Source organism: Haliotis rubra, unplaced genomic scaffold (assembly GCF_003918875.1).
Source record: "Haliotis rubra isolate DU_JTF1 unplaced genomic scaffold, ASM391887v1 Scf320, whole genome shotgun sequence".
In the NCBI taxonomy this organism is placed as follows: Eukaryota; Metazoa; Mollusca; class Gastropoda; order Lepetellida; family Haliotidae; genus Haliotis; species Haliotis rubra.
In genome coordinates this window covers 1,108,045-1,125,436 of record NW_025766992.1, presented here as the reverse complement: position 1 = coordinate 1,125,436, position 17,392 = coordinate 1,108,045, and the positions used below count along the sequence as shown (strand labels likewise).

Below are 17,392 nucleotides of genomic sequence, written 5' to 3'. Positions count from 1 at the left end.
AATCCAGTGATCAACAGCATGAGCATTGATCTGCGCAATTGGGAACCGATGACATGTGTCAACCAAGCCAGCGAGCCTGACCACCCGAACCCGTAAGTCGCCTCTTACGACAAGCATGGGTTGCTGGAGATCTATTCTACCCCTGATCGTCACGGGTCGTGTGCGCATGGAAACAGCCGTCGATGTACATTGCACTATGTTACAAATACAAACATCAAAACAGTTCGTATTTGGTGGAAGTTGCATGGCTTTTAGTGTCGATCTCTAGATGGTGTACGAAGCATAACATTTGTTCAAATGGTCAGTTGTTCCGTCAAGAGGTCATTAAATGGGAAGTTTATGGACTGTTGCTATCTTAATCTGCACCTTTCGTGCACAAAGGCATAACTGATTCGGGGAAAACCATTTATAGTCACCTTGATATCTGTTGACTGTCACTGAGGCACGACTCTTCATCTGAATTTGCCGCAAGAAAATTATTGATTCGTATTTTCAGACATAAGATAGTTTTCAGCAACGACAGGATATGAATGATCATCTGGTTCTGCTTAGAAACAGGGTATGTACAGAACCCAGTTTGCTTTAGATACCATGTTGGTTTGAATAAGCAATCTTGAGGGAATACAAGCATTCACCTGTGGCACTGTTGTAACTGAAAGATGTACAGTTACCTCCTTTTACACTCAATCCCACAGGCAGCGCTTGTACTTGTTATGGTTGATGTGGAAACCGCACCAGTCAGCTTCTTGTTGAGCTGTGGAGTCATCTCAACATCCACCCAGCAGTAAAACTGGGTACCTGGTATGATACGATGGTAGTATGAATTTGAACCTTGAGCGCCTGACAGGCGACCGGTTGTATTCTCCACATGGAGTGTTCTGTACTCGTTGACCAGGGGTAATATGTCAGTGCTTTGAGCATGCAATGTGCATGGATAAACGCACAATATAAATGGACTATTATTATTATAAGTTAAATGGCAAAGCAAGGAACTGAGCCAAAATCATCCGTTCATGAGAACTTTAATGTCAGATGTAACTGGTATAATTCAAAGAAAAGATCCATTCTCAATGTACGGTATTTAGAGTAAATTCAAGAAATAGAGGATATTATATGAGTGCCCATGTCATACCATGTTTACGACACGAGTGCCTAAATGTCGGCATTTCCCAAGCGAGAGCAAGGGATATACTTATATGTAGGAACGAGTGTCGTAAACATAGTATGATATGGGCACGAATATAATATTCTGTTTATTACCGAAGTCGTCAAATTGAGGTAGATAAACCCAAATCTACTTGCAAACACAGGCTGGCTACCCGCCATCGCCGCATGTACAACGCAACGTCACAGATGAAACGTGACGTCATAGTTTTGTTCATGAGGTCACGTCACCTTCGCTTCTATGTCTTGAAATTTCTCTATATCTCTCTAAAGTTTTAAGCTTCCTTAGTTTTACATGATATGCATTTTGGATGATGTTATTTGGGAACCAAGTTGTATGATAATAATGTTTCCAGAAAATTAGTTGTTTCATTCCCAAAGTGTTATGAAAACGTTTTTCATGATATTCACGGAAACATGTTGTTGGTAAAGCTTGAAATTTACAGTGAAACGTTTCAGTGTGTTGCTGTACATTAAAAGTAATAAACACCAGACTGAAAGTTGTTATAGATGCAGCTCAGAGTGTTTGTCATCCTACAATTGACGGACGTCACTTTACTCACACCACAATCTCTGTAGGGTGGGATCACTGCGACAAATCTTTCATTGACTGAGACAGCTCCAATACACACTTCTTACAAATCATACAGTGCGCAAGATATATTGATATACAATTCAAGAATACTTAAAATAGTAAATTCCTTTGGAGGAACGTCCCTAGTATGGTGATCTACCTTCAGTTGTTGTCAATCTGTAGTCTGTTTTTATATTCTATTGTTATTAAAAGGTAAAATATTTTAGATTTTAATTAATACAATTAATAGTTATAAATTTATATCTGTGATAATCTAGTTCTTTTACTGTCTTTCGTTGACAGGTTTTTAATACTTACTTTCAATTACATGTACTATAAATCTATAATTTGATTTAGTCACAATATGGCTGAACTACTGCCGATGTGACTTAAAATATTAACTCACTCTTTTGATGAACAGTGATATCCTGACGGTATTGACAGACGCCGATGTGTTCGACCAACAAGCGGCGCACAACACCGTTTCATCAGAGCGAAACCATGGTCAAAGTGCATCTCAAATTCGAGATGAGCGTGACAGAAATGGAGGTGTTAACAGATTCGTAATTTGCATCACAGGTAGAACCTGCATCCAACGTCCACGTGTTATCCCACGATTGACGGGGCGGTAGGATAGCTTAGTGGTCTAAGTATTCGCTCGTCACGGCGTAAAACTAAAGTCACTCACTCACTCCCACGATTGGCAGACCGTCACATTGCCCAAGGGATCAGTGCAGCTGACAGAACACCTTTACATTATATTCACGGACGTGTCACAGGGCAGTGCTACTGGACATCATCCTGGACACACACGTGGCGCCTTTCACTCGCCGTCATGGACGTCGTTTTGTGTTTCAGGCTGAGTACACAAGAGCACAACCGGACCAAATCTTAGCATTAGGAACTTCAGATTACTCTCGTTAATTGGGTCAGAGGTATCCGTGCATTTCTGAAAGCTGTACAATGTCACAACGCAACAAACTGTTTGAAGAACTATTTTATTTAAAGTCCAGACTAGTGTACACACGAGTAATAGAAGATATATTATCAAGGGATACAGGACGATCAGTCTCCTCGTGCTGTTTGCAGTGACACTCACACCAATGCGTGGAGCATACTGAACCTTTCCATTTGATCTTTACATTGCGACATACTTTTATGTCATGCATCTATTCAATTGCATTGCGTACAGGCAATGCTCTTCTCCAGAGTTTACAATAATAACATTTCTAAATCCTGATAATATATGCCCCCAGATAAATGACGCATTTCAACAACGACAGGTGTTACACTTTACACCTTGTAAAACAATTACGCCTTTAGTATGGCAGTGCATTCATACTAAATACAGACACGGAGACTACGTGATAGTGAGTTAGTGAGTGTGTGGGTATAGTTTTACACCACTTTTAGCAATAGTCCAGAAATATCACCACAGGGGGACACCAGAAATAGTCTAAGTCATAAGATAAATGGACAACAGTACAATCGAATCGTAAATAACTATATACACATTGTCTACACATAAACTACAGAATATTCAGATAAAAATGTGTGTTTAAACGATTAGCAGCAAACCACCAGTGTTTCACTTTGAGTTGGGGTTTGAGAGTCAAATACAAAAGAGGATAGAATACATTGAAAACAATTCGTGAAAATGGTGCAAAATATAATTTAAATATTTGACTTTTAATGTATGTAAAAGCCTTCATGTGACACACGCAAAAGACTACACCAAACTGCGATGAATCAAAAGAATAAACCGCTTATCAAATAATAAGCTTGACAAAATCTCACTTGAAATTCCATAGAAGGAACGAATTCAATGAAGTATGATCCAGATGCATCGAATACAAGAATATCCTAGCGATAAGGGTACATATACAGATAAAAGAAAAAAGTCGCCTAGATTTTCTCTCCTCTTGAAATGCGATATTATCAAAAGATCAGTTTTATTTACTGACTAAGACAATAAATAAACATTACACATTGAATCAGCTGTGAACGCAAAACACACACTATTCATGATGTGATATATACCTCAGCTGCAATATTAAGTCACTTGTACAAGTTTGTGATTTTTAGTCCATCTTGCGGTGCTTCTATATTTTTGTGAATGGGGTTTTGATGACCATTGTTCAGTTCTTAGAGACAAACACACATTGATGCTGTTATAGTGCACCAAGTGCAGCACAGCAATTCACAGCCTTCTCATCAGACATGAATTAAGTATACACGTGTGTGTGTATTTGTATGTACTTTTGAGTCTTGTGTACACGTGTGTGCGCATGGAGTGGGCGAGTTGAGTTTTACGCCGCACTCAACAATATTCCAGCTATATGTCGGCGGTCTGTAAATAATCGAGTCCGGACCAGACCATCCAGTGATCAACAGCATGAGCATTGATCTGCGCAATTGGGAACCGATGACATGTGTCAACCAAGCCAGCGAGCCTGACCACCCGAACCCGTAAGTCGCCTCTTACGACAAGCATGGGTTGCTTGGAGATCTATTCTACCCTGATCGTCACGGGTCGTGTGCGCATGGAAACAGCCGTCGATGTACATTGCACTATGTTACAAATACAAACATCAAAACAGTTCGTATTTGGTGGAAGTTGCATGGCTTTTCGTGTCGATCTCTAGATGGTGTACGAAGCATAACATTTGTTCAAATGGTCAGTTGTTCCGTCAAGAGGTCATTAAATGGGAATTTTATGGACTGTTGCTATCTTAATCTGCACCTTTCGTGCACAAAGGCATAACTGATTCGGGGAAAACCATTTATAGTCACCTTGATATCTGTTGACCGTCACTGAGGCACGACTCTTCATTTGAATTTGCCGCAAGAAAATTATTGATTCGTATTTTCAGACATAAGATAGTTTTCAGCAACGACAGGATATGAATGATCATCTGGTTCTGCTTAGAAACAGGGTATGTACAGAACCCAGTTTGCTTTAGATACCATGTTGGTTTGAATAAGCAATCTTGAGGAATACAAGCATTCACCTGTGGCACTGTTGTAACTGAAAGATGTACAGTTACCTCCTTTTACACACTCAATCCCACAGGCAGCGCTTGTACTTGTTATGGTTGATGTGGAAACCGCACCAGTCAGCTTCTTGTTGAGCTGTGGAGTCATCTCAACACGTGGACAGTCACCTGGAATGATTCAGTCAAATCCTGCTATTCCAGACAAAACGGTTCGGTGTCAGATCAAAATACCATATGTTGGATTAATGAATAATTCCACAACGAAGACGTTACAAGCAACGTTGGTTGGTAAAGTTCCGGACTAAGGGATTATTCATTATCTGTCTGAGAAGCAGTCTGACAAGTGACAACACATCGATACAGCCGTTACTATGAAGCCAGCATTAGTTGGTCTGAAAATCCTCTACTTACCAGAGCCAATATTCATGAATTAACGTTCCAAGAAGTCAGCGTTCATGCTGCAATGCAGGCTATCGTAACATGTAGCGTAAACCGCCTGTGTAGATAGGCTGGTAATGCTTTGAGATTAGAAAGACATTCAATAATGGATTGTCTGGCCAAAACTCATTAATCACAGATTGCCACTGCACTGTTTAATGCGACATGGGGCAACAAACAAATACACAACAATTGTTTCTCAAGACGACTGGCATCTTTAGGCACGATAGCACTTCAATGTACATCCCGTATTGTCGCACTTACCTGGACTGGCTGTACGAACAAAGGATCCATAAGCTTCCACCTCACATATTGCACGGCCTGAGGAACTGCTTGATACCCTCAGGTACCTCATCTCCACAGGAGTCGAACAGCTGATATTCTCCGCTGGTTGAAGGGCACGGTTAACACGGGCACACTCCACGCCACTTCCTGGGCACATCGGAGGGTACTGCAGAAACCCTTCCACCACGGCATTGTTGGGATAGGCTGAAGCATCATAAGTTATGTACATTACTGGATTCCAGCAGATAAAATAAAATGGCTGAAGATATCTTGCAACAACACTTTTTGAATGAGTACATTGCTGCATATGCCTTAAAGGATCGTGTCTTACCAACATTCAAGGCACACAGTTCTAAATAATATGCATGCAATATGCCCGCAATTTCCCTTCCAGGAGGTAGCAACGAAGCAGAGGAATGAAGGAACCCGCTTCACTTTTACCATTCACTCAGGACAGAGTGCACACAAACTTATTTCAGCTTATTTCAGAAACTCAACAATAGTTTTGCAAAGTGAACTAGTGGTCGATGGTTTGTTCCCATTGATTCTGCGGGATGCTTGAAATTTGTACCGGAACAAAAGGAATACAGCCTAAAAAAACTGATTTTAGCCAAATGTATTTTACATCTACTCACCACCATCCGTCCGTCTGTAGATGATGACGTGGGAGATGTTGTAGACGTTGGCGAGATCAACTATCCACCAACTTCCACTAAGCATACAGCAAGCTGAGTTGTCGAAATAAACCCCGTCGTTGTAACCGTCGGTGCATAGACCAGCATGGGCTGCCGTGTTAGGAACTTGCTGTACCGCTTGCTTGTGAAGAGCAACATTTTCTAGGGCGACACCTGCAAAATGCGCGGTATCATCATATCATTACTCATTCTATTAGTTTTGTTTTTTTACCAAATTTGGGAAAAAATGAATTTGAGATGGTAGATGAGGAACAGTATGGAATATTTTTTGGATCTGTGTTTAAAAGTGGAAATTATGGAAGTGAATCAAAGTATTTAGAAACATGTTACACATGTACGAATTGAGCAACAAGGCCTATGCCAGGGTTATATGTTGGGCCTTATGATGTTTCTTTTTGTCACTAAGGTGTTTATTGGAAAATCAGATACACGCGATTACAGCTTGTCCTGATCAAGTGAATACTAATGCATTGCGTGACCGTGTCACAACTGATTGGATCTATTGCCGAGAAGGGGTGCACATTTGTCAGTTGATTGTAAACATGTCCGAACAGCCGAGACAAGGTCGCCGTTTGACATCTCATTGTGGGGAAATCATCATCAATGTCCTTACTTACTTTTGAAAAAGTAGCTACAGATCGTTTAATGTTTCCAATTCATGAACCAGAAAAAGTGATAATTGAACTGGGTGTTGAGAGTGATGGCGAGAGTGAATTGGATTGTGAAAGTAACTGACGTCTGTACGTTGTAAAGTTAGTAAACCAAACTAGATAGCGTATGGCTGTATAAACAATTCAATTAAAACATGAAAAGATTGTGTGTGTTTTTTCAGAAGTGTTTGTTTTCCGGGACAAGTGCTGTAAAGACTCCATGCATGTGTGAGGTGTGTTAGCTGAATGGAGCCCACGTAACAGGATAACTGTGTGAGGTGTGTTAGCTGAATGGAGCCCACGTAACAGGATAACTGTGTGAGGTGTGTTAGCTGAATGGAGCGCACGTAACAGGATAACTGTGTGAGGTGTGTTAGCTGAATGGAGCCCACGTAACAGGATAACTGTGTGAGGTGTGTTAGCTGAATGGAGCCCACGTAACAGGATAACTGTGTGAGGTGTGTTAGCTGAATGGAGCGCACGTAACAGGATAACTGTGTGAGGTGTGTTAGCTGAATGGAGCCCACGTAACAGGATAACTGTGTGAGGTGTGTGAATGGAGCGCACGTAACAGGATAACTGTGTGAGGTGTGTTAGCTGATTGGAGCCCACGTAACAGGATAACTGTGTGAGGTGTGTTAGCTGAATGGAGCGCACGTAACAGGATAACTGTGTGAGGTGTGTTAGCTGAATGGAGCCCACGTAACAGGATAACTGTGTGAGGTGTGTTAGCTGAATGGAGCCCACGTAACAGGATAACTGTGTGAGTTGTGACCTCACAGAGATAACACTATTTGTTTTGATTGCTTTCTATCGGCCGAAGCTTTCATCCATTGGACATAAATTGTTTGTTATTTTAAATATGTATTTAGCTATCATCAAGCATGGTGGTACACGAGCACTTTTTTAACTCGGAATTTTAAAATTCACTTGTTATTTTTTTCGTAATCAATTCGATCCGTGAAGGTCCGGGTTAGAATATTGGCCTTCAGTAACCCATCCTTGTCGTAAGAGATGACTAACGGGATCGGGTGGTCAGGCTCGCTGACTAGGTTGACACATGTCATCGGTTCTCATTTGCGCAGATCGATGCTCATGCTGTCGATCACTGGATTGTCTGGTCCAGACTCGAATGTTTACATACCACCTCCATATAGTTGGAATATTGCTGAGTGTGGCGTAAAACTAAACTTACTCACTCACTCTTAATCAATTCAACATTTTGGGCCTGTTTTTTAGAGAGAAACGAGGGAGTAATTGGGTGTACTCCGCTTTGCAAAAGTATTCCAGTTATACAGTCCGATTACTTGCTGTGGACAAAAGCTAAGGTGATCCGAGTCTTCAATATTTCCCGCTGGGTGAATAATGAGGGGGGCTTGTTTGTGTGCACTCAAACGACAACTCAAATTTATGTGTTTATTTGTTTATTACAAACTACCAACTAGGCCATTAGTTTGACATCCCAACTGTCAGACACAGGACTAGGGATTAATTAGGGCAACACCCATATATAAATGGGAATGTCCCAATTTGTTATTTCAACCGGTTAGTTGAACCAAAGGAAAGCTGTTGTGTATAAGCATCTTGGGAGTTATTTTTGATAGAAATGTTCTTTCAAATTATCTTTTTCAAATCTCAGTCAACAAGCTGCTAAAGCCATGTATTTTGTTTTACGCAGAAGTCGAATGTTAAACTTATCAGTACAATGTCAACAGTATCTCTTTGATTTAATGGTGAAACCAATATGTTAATTTCAAACAAATTGAAAATGTACATATGTGTTTTATGTTTTATTACATGTACCCCATTGTATATGCTTTAGGTAGAGTCCCACTTTCTGTTGATGTTACCCTTTTGTATACCAATAAATGAAAGAAAATGTAAATTATGTTGTATGAATGATGTAGGTGAGTTTCATTGTATTCTTAAATACACATATTTTAGAAAAGAAAGATCAATGTATATACCAGGTTCCTTTACAATCAGACCAAGTATGTTAAAATTTAAATCACTCTTTACATGTAAAAAGATTTCTGTTATGAAAAATCTCGGTAGATTCTGTAAATATATCGTGCACATTGTAAAATCTTCTGACTAACTACTATTCCACCATGATATTATCATTTATTGCCATTTGTACCTCATATGACGATGATATCGGCCTGAGTGTAATAAAGTTCTGTTCTGTTATTTATTTTATGGGCCATTCCTTTTCCATTAAGAGGTGACAGGCAGGGGATTAGCTGTGCACTCAACCAGATGGTTTGTTGTTTGATGGTTTGTCTGACAAATGGGAGGATACCTTTCTAATCATCACCAAAAATACCATTTTTGTAAGAAAAAGTAACCAACATTTGCATATTATCAACAAATGAGTTAACTTTGAACAAGAGTACAGGCATGGAAAATGTAATAAGAAAATCCCTTAATCAATTATTTTGCATATCAATTAGGTTCAAAGAAGTGAAGGATGAATAGTATGTGACGTTTCTCATATAACATATTATGTACGCGAATCTATTACATGTATAAATGCTTCATATTTCAAATTTCTCTCTTTGCAAATGTTTTATTTTATCGCATGCATACAAAAACAGTTTACTCTAAGGATCTTCCAAAAATAAAGTCAACCTATACCCGAGTGATATAGGAGGCAGTGTGCTGTCGTCGTTTCTTTTGATAAAATACAATCTGTGTTTTTTTGTTCTGATACCAACCCATTGAACACTTTACGTATTTTTATGGATAAGCATTAATCAAGCACCGTGTAGCATTTACATCGATATGAAAGCATGATTTGCATATGTTCGGAATTCCAAATTCAGCGTATTAAAAAGGCAACAGCAACATATGTTACTTCCATAACAAAATAAATAAATTGAAAGCGAAATGCGGTTTTAATTGTCTCATAATCTGTGAGGTTTGCAAAGAGAAGAGAATTTCATAAATGCCGGAAAGTATGGTCGCCATGCTCGTCATGATATGGCTGAAATATTGCCGATGTGACGTTAAATATTAACTCACTCACTCACTATGGTCGCCATGCGGCGCCATAAATATAATTGTCACATAATCCTCGAAAAATCATGCTTGTGATTCTATGAACCGCCACTGGTGGGGTAGCCAATCCTCGTGGATGGCCTGCGTCACTTCAACAAGATGAATTCTCCTTTGCGCTTGGCGTTCAAGTTGGTCCCCAAGATGTTCGATGACGTTAATATCGGAATTAATTGCCGGCCATGGTAATGTTTTGATGGCGTCGTTCTGCAAATGGACAGCTCGATTACGGTGAGGTCTGACATTTTCATCCACATACATCGGATGACTGGCGAGGGGTGGTTGTGACATGTCGCACGAAGGCAGTGTTCGGAACATATTTGTGATGACGTGTGAACAATGAGAGTTCCGAGGTAATGAGTTGAAAATACGAAACGCAAAATTGATACCATCACTCCACCATCAAGGTTTCCTGCTGCGTGGATCATCTCCTCATGAAACGACCATTGGTAAAGTGTGAAGATAGATCGATGTACCCTACGCCATGTTCTCAAGTTACAGTGTTCTCGGATGTCTACGCCAGACGATCCTGTTACGTGGTATGCAAGTGAACGCACCAATTGCGAGTTACGTCCCTTTGATATGTGTGCTACGTCATTAGTTGGTGTAGTCAGCCATGATGTTCAAGTAAAAAGGATCATCGTTCATCTCCTCTTTTGTTGTGCCTTGTTCTGAATCACTACACATAAACGAACACGTAACATGGTGGCAGCAGGTGACTACGAATGCTCTCGCCCGTACGATTTCGCTCTCAATAGTGAAATTTGACTCTCTCTCTTACTGTAATGTGTTGCACTCTCGCCCTGGCGCGGCCCACGTGCGTCGTCCTTGTGGATGTGTAGTGAACTCAATCTCTCTTCTCTATTCACCGATATGGTAGATCAAGTGCAAGCACAACCAGTTCTCAAACCGGTTAGCGGAATTAGACCTCCAAACTTCAATCTTGACTCCAACATTGCCGAAACTTGGACGTTTTTTCGTCAAAAATGGAGAAACTACTACATTCTCACTAAGCTATCTGACTATCCTCACAAGTATCAAGTTGCCATGATTCTAAACACTCTCAGTGATGATGCCCTGAAAATCTATAATGGATTTCACTTTACTTCTCCTGAAGAGGAAAGGACTGTAGCAGAAATGATTGAAAAGTTTGATGCATTTGCAATAGGAGAAGTAAATGAAACATATGAACGTTTTGTCTTCAATAACAGACGTCAGAAGGAAGGTGAATCGTTTGAATCATTTCATGGTGCAATCAGAAATCTTGTAAAAACATGCAACTATTGCAGGGAGTGTGTACCCTCTATTGTTAGAGATCGTCTTGTGCTAGGGATTAGAGATCAGACAACTCAGCAATCTTTGTTGAGAGAACGAGGCTTAACTCTAGAAAGATGTATTGACATTTGCAAAGCTTCTGAAAATGCCTCTACTCAATCTAAGGTTCTCAGACCTGAACTTGTGAATAAAGTTTCTCACAGACCTGCTAAGAACAGTCAGAAAGGTTCTAACAAGGCTAGGCCTCACTCTTCAAACTCTTCTCAGTCTCACAACAGACAACAAACTACTAGTCACTCATCTGCTCAAACCAGAGAATGTCTTTATTGTGGAAATACTCACGTTATGATAAAAGAACAATGTCCAGCATGGGGAAAGACATGCTCCAAATGTAAACGCAAGAACCATTACTCTTCTAAATGTGACTCTTTGAAAAACAGAAACCACAAAGTCAATAATGTGAAATCATCGAATGATGATTCGTTGGACCATGAGGAGGATTGGGTATTCTCTGTACAAGCCAAACCTCAGAGACCTGTTCAGTGTCGCATGACAGTCGCGGACTGTGACGTCATCTTCACCATCGATCCTGGAGCTTCTGTGAATGTTTTACCTGTGACTGTAGTTCAAGACAAGATTGGTGAACTCCAACCCACAACCAAGAATCTCAAGATGTGGAACAACTCCGACGTTACTCCACTTGGGTCAATACGACTCTCTGTAAGCAACCCAGCTAATATGAAGAAATACAATGTTGAATTCACAATTGTCGAGGATGAGTTGACCCCTCTTCTTGGTGTACGTGCAGCTACACAGATGGGACTTGTGTCGTTCAATGAGAATAACATTGAGCGAGTGTCTTACGTGCAAATTGAGGACAACTACAAAGATGTTCTTCAGGGGACTTTAGGTAGTTTTGACGGCACCGTCCATCTCTGTGGATGACACTGTGACCCCTGTTGTCATGCCCTCTCGTCGTGTGCCGATTGCTCTCCGTCCGAAACTGAAGGCTGAAGTGGATCGTATGCAGAAGCTTGGTGTAGTTGCTCCGGTCAGTCAGCCCACTCCATGGGTAAGCCAAATCGCCATTACTCAAAAGCGCTCAGGTGATCTCAGGATTTGTCTTGACCCACAAGAACTCAATAAAGCACTCCAACGGGAACACTATACTCTTCCCATTCTTGAGGACACTCTCCATGATCTCGGACAGTCTCGTGTCTTCTCCAAAGCCGATCTCTCATCTGGATACTGGCATTGTGTACTCGATGAAGAATCCAGCCTCATCACTACTTTCCAAACCTGTTTCGGGAGGTACAGGTGGCTTAGGCTCCCTTTTGGATTGAATGTCTCATCTGAGATATTCCAACGCAAACTCACTGAAGCGTTAGATGGTCTACCTGGCGTAGTGTGCATCGCCGACGACGTACTCATACATGGAAAAGATGTCAATCACCATGATGAGAACCTCAAGCAGTTCTTTACTCGATGTCAAGAAAAGAACATTCGACTTAACCCCAACAAGTTAGAGCTCAGACTCAGTGAAATCACATTCATGGGTCATGTGATCACGAAAGACGGACTCAAGTCGGATCCAGAGAAGGTCAGGGCCATACACGGAGGAACTACGTCGCTTCCTTGGGCTAGTGAACTATCTAGCCAAATTTCTCCCAAACCTGACTGAAGTCATAACTCCAATGCGCAACCTCACGAAGAAGGATGTACCCTGGACATGGTCCAAGTCTCAACAAGACTCCTTCGACAAGGTCAAGTTTCTAGTCTCATCTACTCCTGTATTGTCGTTCTATGACCCAGCAAAACCAGCAACTCTTGAGAATGACGCCTGTGAACATGGACTTGGTTCTGTGCTATTACAGGAAGGCCGTCCTGTCGCATATGCTAGTCGCTCTTTAACTGATGCAGAAAGGCGTTATGCGCAAATTGAGAAAGAACTACTTGCAGTAGTCTTCGGCCTACAGAAATTCCATCACTATACTTATGGCCGACATGTGTCTGTCATCACAGATCACAAGCCTCTTGTCGCCATAGTGAGAAAACCTTTGTCAAAAGCTCCTACTCGTCTCCAAAGTCTCCTACTCAGAACTCAAACCTACAACTTTGACCTCCAGTATCAACCAGGAACCACTATTCCAATTGCGGATACTCTCTCTCGAGCTCCTCTACCTGACAAGACACAGCTAGAGCCTGTACAGGTGAACAGTGTGATGTACACAAACATCACAGACCACAGCCTTGATCAGATCAAAGCAGCTACTTTGACTGACGACATACTCTCTCAACTCAAGACCGTCATTGTGCAAGGCTGGCCTGATATCAAGAATGATCTCTCGCCTGAACTGAGGACCTACTTCAGTTATCGTGATGAACTGACTGTGCATGATGGTCTCCTTCTCCGTGGATCACGCGTTGTGATTCCTGCCTCAATGCGTGAAGAGCTGAAGAGAAAACTTCATGTGGGACACATGGGAATCAACTCTTGTCTCCGACGTGCTAAGAGTACAGTTTTCTGGCCCCTGATGTCAAGTGACATCAGACAGTACATAGAATCTTGTGACATATGCCAGAAGTTTTGTGACAAGCATTCTCCTGAACCACTCTACATGCATGAAATTCCTGATCACCCCTGGGAAAAAAGTTGGAAGTGATATCTTCACCATAGAAGGAAGAAACTACTTGGTAACCACCGACTACTACAGCAACTTCTTCGAGTTAGACTTCCTACCAGACACTACCTCAGAAACAGTGCTCCACAAACTGAAGCATCACTTTGCCCGCCATGGCATTCCTCGCGTCATCATCAGTGATGGCGGTCCACAATTCACAAGTGAGAAGTTTAAGACATTTTGTGAAACATGGGGCCTTGCTCACGAGCTATCCAGTCCCGGGGAACAGCAAGGCGAATGGAGCCGCAGAAGCTGCTGTGAAAGTCGCTAAGCGAATGATGAGAAAATGCAGAGAAGCTAAAGAAGATCCCTACCTAGGACTCTTAAACATTAGAAATACTCCTACTGAAGGTATGGAGACCAGCCCAGCCCAACGCCTGTTTGGACGTTCAACGAAGACTCAACTGCCAAGCCCGGTCTCCAACCTCAAGCCTTTGTCTGAGACCAACACCACAGCCGACCTGGTCGACAGACGCATGAACGTACTTGCCAGACATAACCGCAAATACTCTGGTAAACCACTCCCACCTCTCAACATAGGCGATCATGTCAGAATGCAACCAATTCAGCATGGACAAAAAGAATGGACTCAAGCCACTGTGCAATCTAAGCTGAAAAGTCGCACATACACTGTCATGTCCAAGACTGGGCAGACCTATAGAAGAAATCGCCAACAGTTACGCCTGACGCGTAACCCTGTGAACAACGACCCTGAGCCTGAGGCCGTAGACAACACTCCTATTCACTCTGAAGGAGGGGTTAATGTGCAGTCCGATAACACTCCCGAGACAACAACTAGTGTTGTTCCTGGCATCCCTGTCAGCAAACAGCACCCTGTTCCTGAGGGCACTCCAGAGACAGTTCAAGTGCTCCCCTACAGAACTCGGTCCGGCCGTGTCGTGAAACCAACAAAGCAATATGATGCATAGACTGTAAAGTGCTCATTCTCAAACGTTAAAGTTAATCCATTGAAGCTTTAAATCCAAGTAGGATGATGTTTTATTTACGCCAAAGGACTCATAAATGGTTGAGTTGAGTTTCAGTTAAGTATCATCACTCAGTATTAGTATGGACTCTAGAGTGTTAAAGTGTGGTGATAAAGAAGCCTTTTCAACTCACTCAACGTTTAAAGTGCCTCTAGTCAACGTTTAGTTCTGGTAAAGTTTAAAGTTAATAACTGTTCATCTAAAGTGTTCTTTCTATTTTCCTTTTAAAGGAAAAGGGATGTTACGTGGTATGCAAGTGAACGCACTAATTGCGAGTTACGTCCCTTTGATATGTGTGCTACGTCATTAGTTGGTGTAGTCAGCCATGATGTTCAAGTAAAAAGGATCATCGTTCATCTCCTCTTTTGTTGTGCCTTGTTCTGAATCACTACACATAAACGAACACGTAACAGATCCTACCTGTGCCTATTTGATAGGCGTCTGATGGGACAGTGTTCTCTCAGACCACCAACCAAAGGCCACGTCTGATTGTACTGTTGTTGTGTCCACTTTCAATTTCCAGCACATTTCTTTGGCATGGGTCATGAGATTGAACCTTGCCAGAATCATAATTATGGACTCAGTCATCATAGTCTCTGGTGTTTCTCGGACGTCCAGGTCTCGGGCTATCGTTTACTTCACCGACGATCTCATACTTCCTCACAAGTCGATGTTGCGACTGGATATCACGGCTTGATTCATGCTGAAAGCGCTCGTGGCCATTTCAAGAAAAATATATTTTTAATGCCTGTTCAGAAAACTGTGGTGCACATGCTGCAGTTTTGAAAGATATACCCCAATGTGCTGTTGAGCTGTTGTTTGACGCACCTGATTGTCATGTATATTCCAAAATGTTAGTGTCTGATCGCCTATTCGAAACAATATGTAAAACATGTCCTTTAATTCATGTGGTGTTTAATTGTTGCTCATATGTATATATAAATATATCAGGTATCCCCTCCAGTAGACAGTCTATATGCAGAGGCTAACGAACCTTCCCTTGAACAACGCCGCATTAAACTTTCACTGCAGTATATCACTGAACTACGTTCAAATGAGTCAAATCCAGCATACAATTGTGTTTTCAACCCTCTCTATGAAAACTTGTTTCCTAAACTGCCAAGCCTGGTTCCACCACTTGGAATCAGAATTCAACCATACATATCTGCAGCTAAAATTGATCTCAATAGCATAGCACCTTACCGACTCCTGTCTTCACCACCCTGGCAGATGGTGAAACCACAGGTCGATGTTACCCTCACTAAACTCAAAAAGTCCGTAACAAATCCCTTGGTGTTCCAGAAGGAATACAATCAGTTACGTTCCAAATATGACACCCATTTTCACAGACGGATCCAAGGATTAGGGCCAAGTTGCCAGTGCTACAGTCATTGGATCTAAGACTGTCTCCTCTAGGATTCCCGACAACTGTTCCATTTTCACTGCCGAGGCCAAAGCTATCTTTTTCAGCTTTGACCTATATTAAACAGCAGAATCATTCCAAAAACTTCATCGTTTTCACAGATTCATTATCTTGCCTTCAAGCACTTCAAAATGTTACTTCAAGTCACCCAATCATTCTGGACATTTTAGAACTTTACAACGACCTCTCTACTGGCCAATGTGACATCGTCCTCTGCTGGTTGCCGGGTCACGTCGGCATAGCAGGTAACACAAAAGCCGATGCTGCAGCAAAAGCAGCTCTTGACAAGCCCTTATCTCCACTGCTGATCCCGTACAGTGGTTTCAAACCCACTATCAAAAGCTATACTCGGGACACCCAAGTAGGAAGAAATAAACTGTATGAATTGAAGACAACAATTGGTTATACCTACTTGGGTTGTCAGTCAAGACGTGATGAGGTAATTTTACGACGATGTCGTATTGGCCACAGTCGGTTTACTCATGGCTATCTGCTGAAAACGGATGGGGATGGACCCCCCATGTGTGTCTCTTGCGATGAGGTTTTCACCATCAAGCATATTCTGCTTGAATGCGTGGACTTATCGTCTGCAAGGGACTTACATTATGATGCAACAAATCTGAAAGATCTGTTCTCCCGCGTGAGCGCTCATCTCATTGTGAACAACCTGAGGGAAGTTGATCTGTATCATAAATTGTAACTGTCAAATGTAACTATCATAAATTGTAACTGTGAAATGTCACTAACAAATTGCCTGCCTTTAAATTTGGTGCTATGACTTTTTCTGCTTTTAAATGACAATGTAATAAACATATGTTTTTGAAATAAAACTCATTCCGAGTATGTACTTACAATGTTTATTAATGCAAACTTGTTCTCGTCACTATATGGCTGGAATAATGCCGATGTGACGCAAACCCCAACTCAACTCAACTACCAATCACTTTGTCTCTATTTCCAGCCAATATATCCACATTAAACGAATTGTTGTTGTTGTTTTTGTTTTTTTGTTTTTTTTTCTGTGAAGTAGTTGTGAAAGTGTGCCCTTGGATATTTTAATCCGAATTAAACATAGAACTAAACGATAATCCTAGCTCTTCCCGTGTGTGACGAGCGGGTTAGAACCATCTTCATGAGCCAATGTTTGCCGTATTTTCAAGGCAACTGA

The 17,392-nt window shown here is 41.5% G+C and overlaps 1 protein-coding gene across 2 annotated transcripts in view; it reads right to left on the bottom strand.

Annotated features, from left to right (window-relative positions):
- Positions 1 to 4,586: 4,586 nt before the first annotated feature.
- Positions 4,587 to 17,392, bottom strand: part of LOC124283771 — a 34,420-nt gene continuing 21,614 nt past the window's right edge. For both annotated transcript variants that reach the window (XM_046719796.1, XM_046719795.1), the window contains exons 2-4: positions 6,093 to 6,305; positions 5,437 to 5,661; positions 4,587 to 4,902 (exon numbers count right to left, since the gene is read on the bottom strand). In XM_046719796.1, coding sequence (XP_046575752.1) covers positions 4,664 to 4,902; positions 5,437 to 5,661; positions 6,093 to 6,305 — 677 coding nt within the window. In that variant the 3' untranslated portion in view covers positions 4,587 to 4,663. The remainder of the gene's footprint in view (positions 4,903 to 5,436; positions 5,662 to 6,092; positions 6,306 to 17,392) is intronic.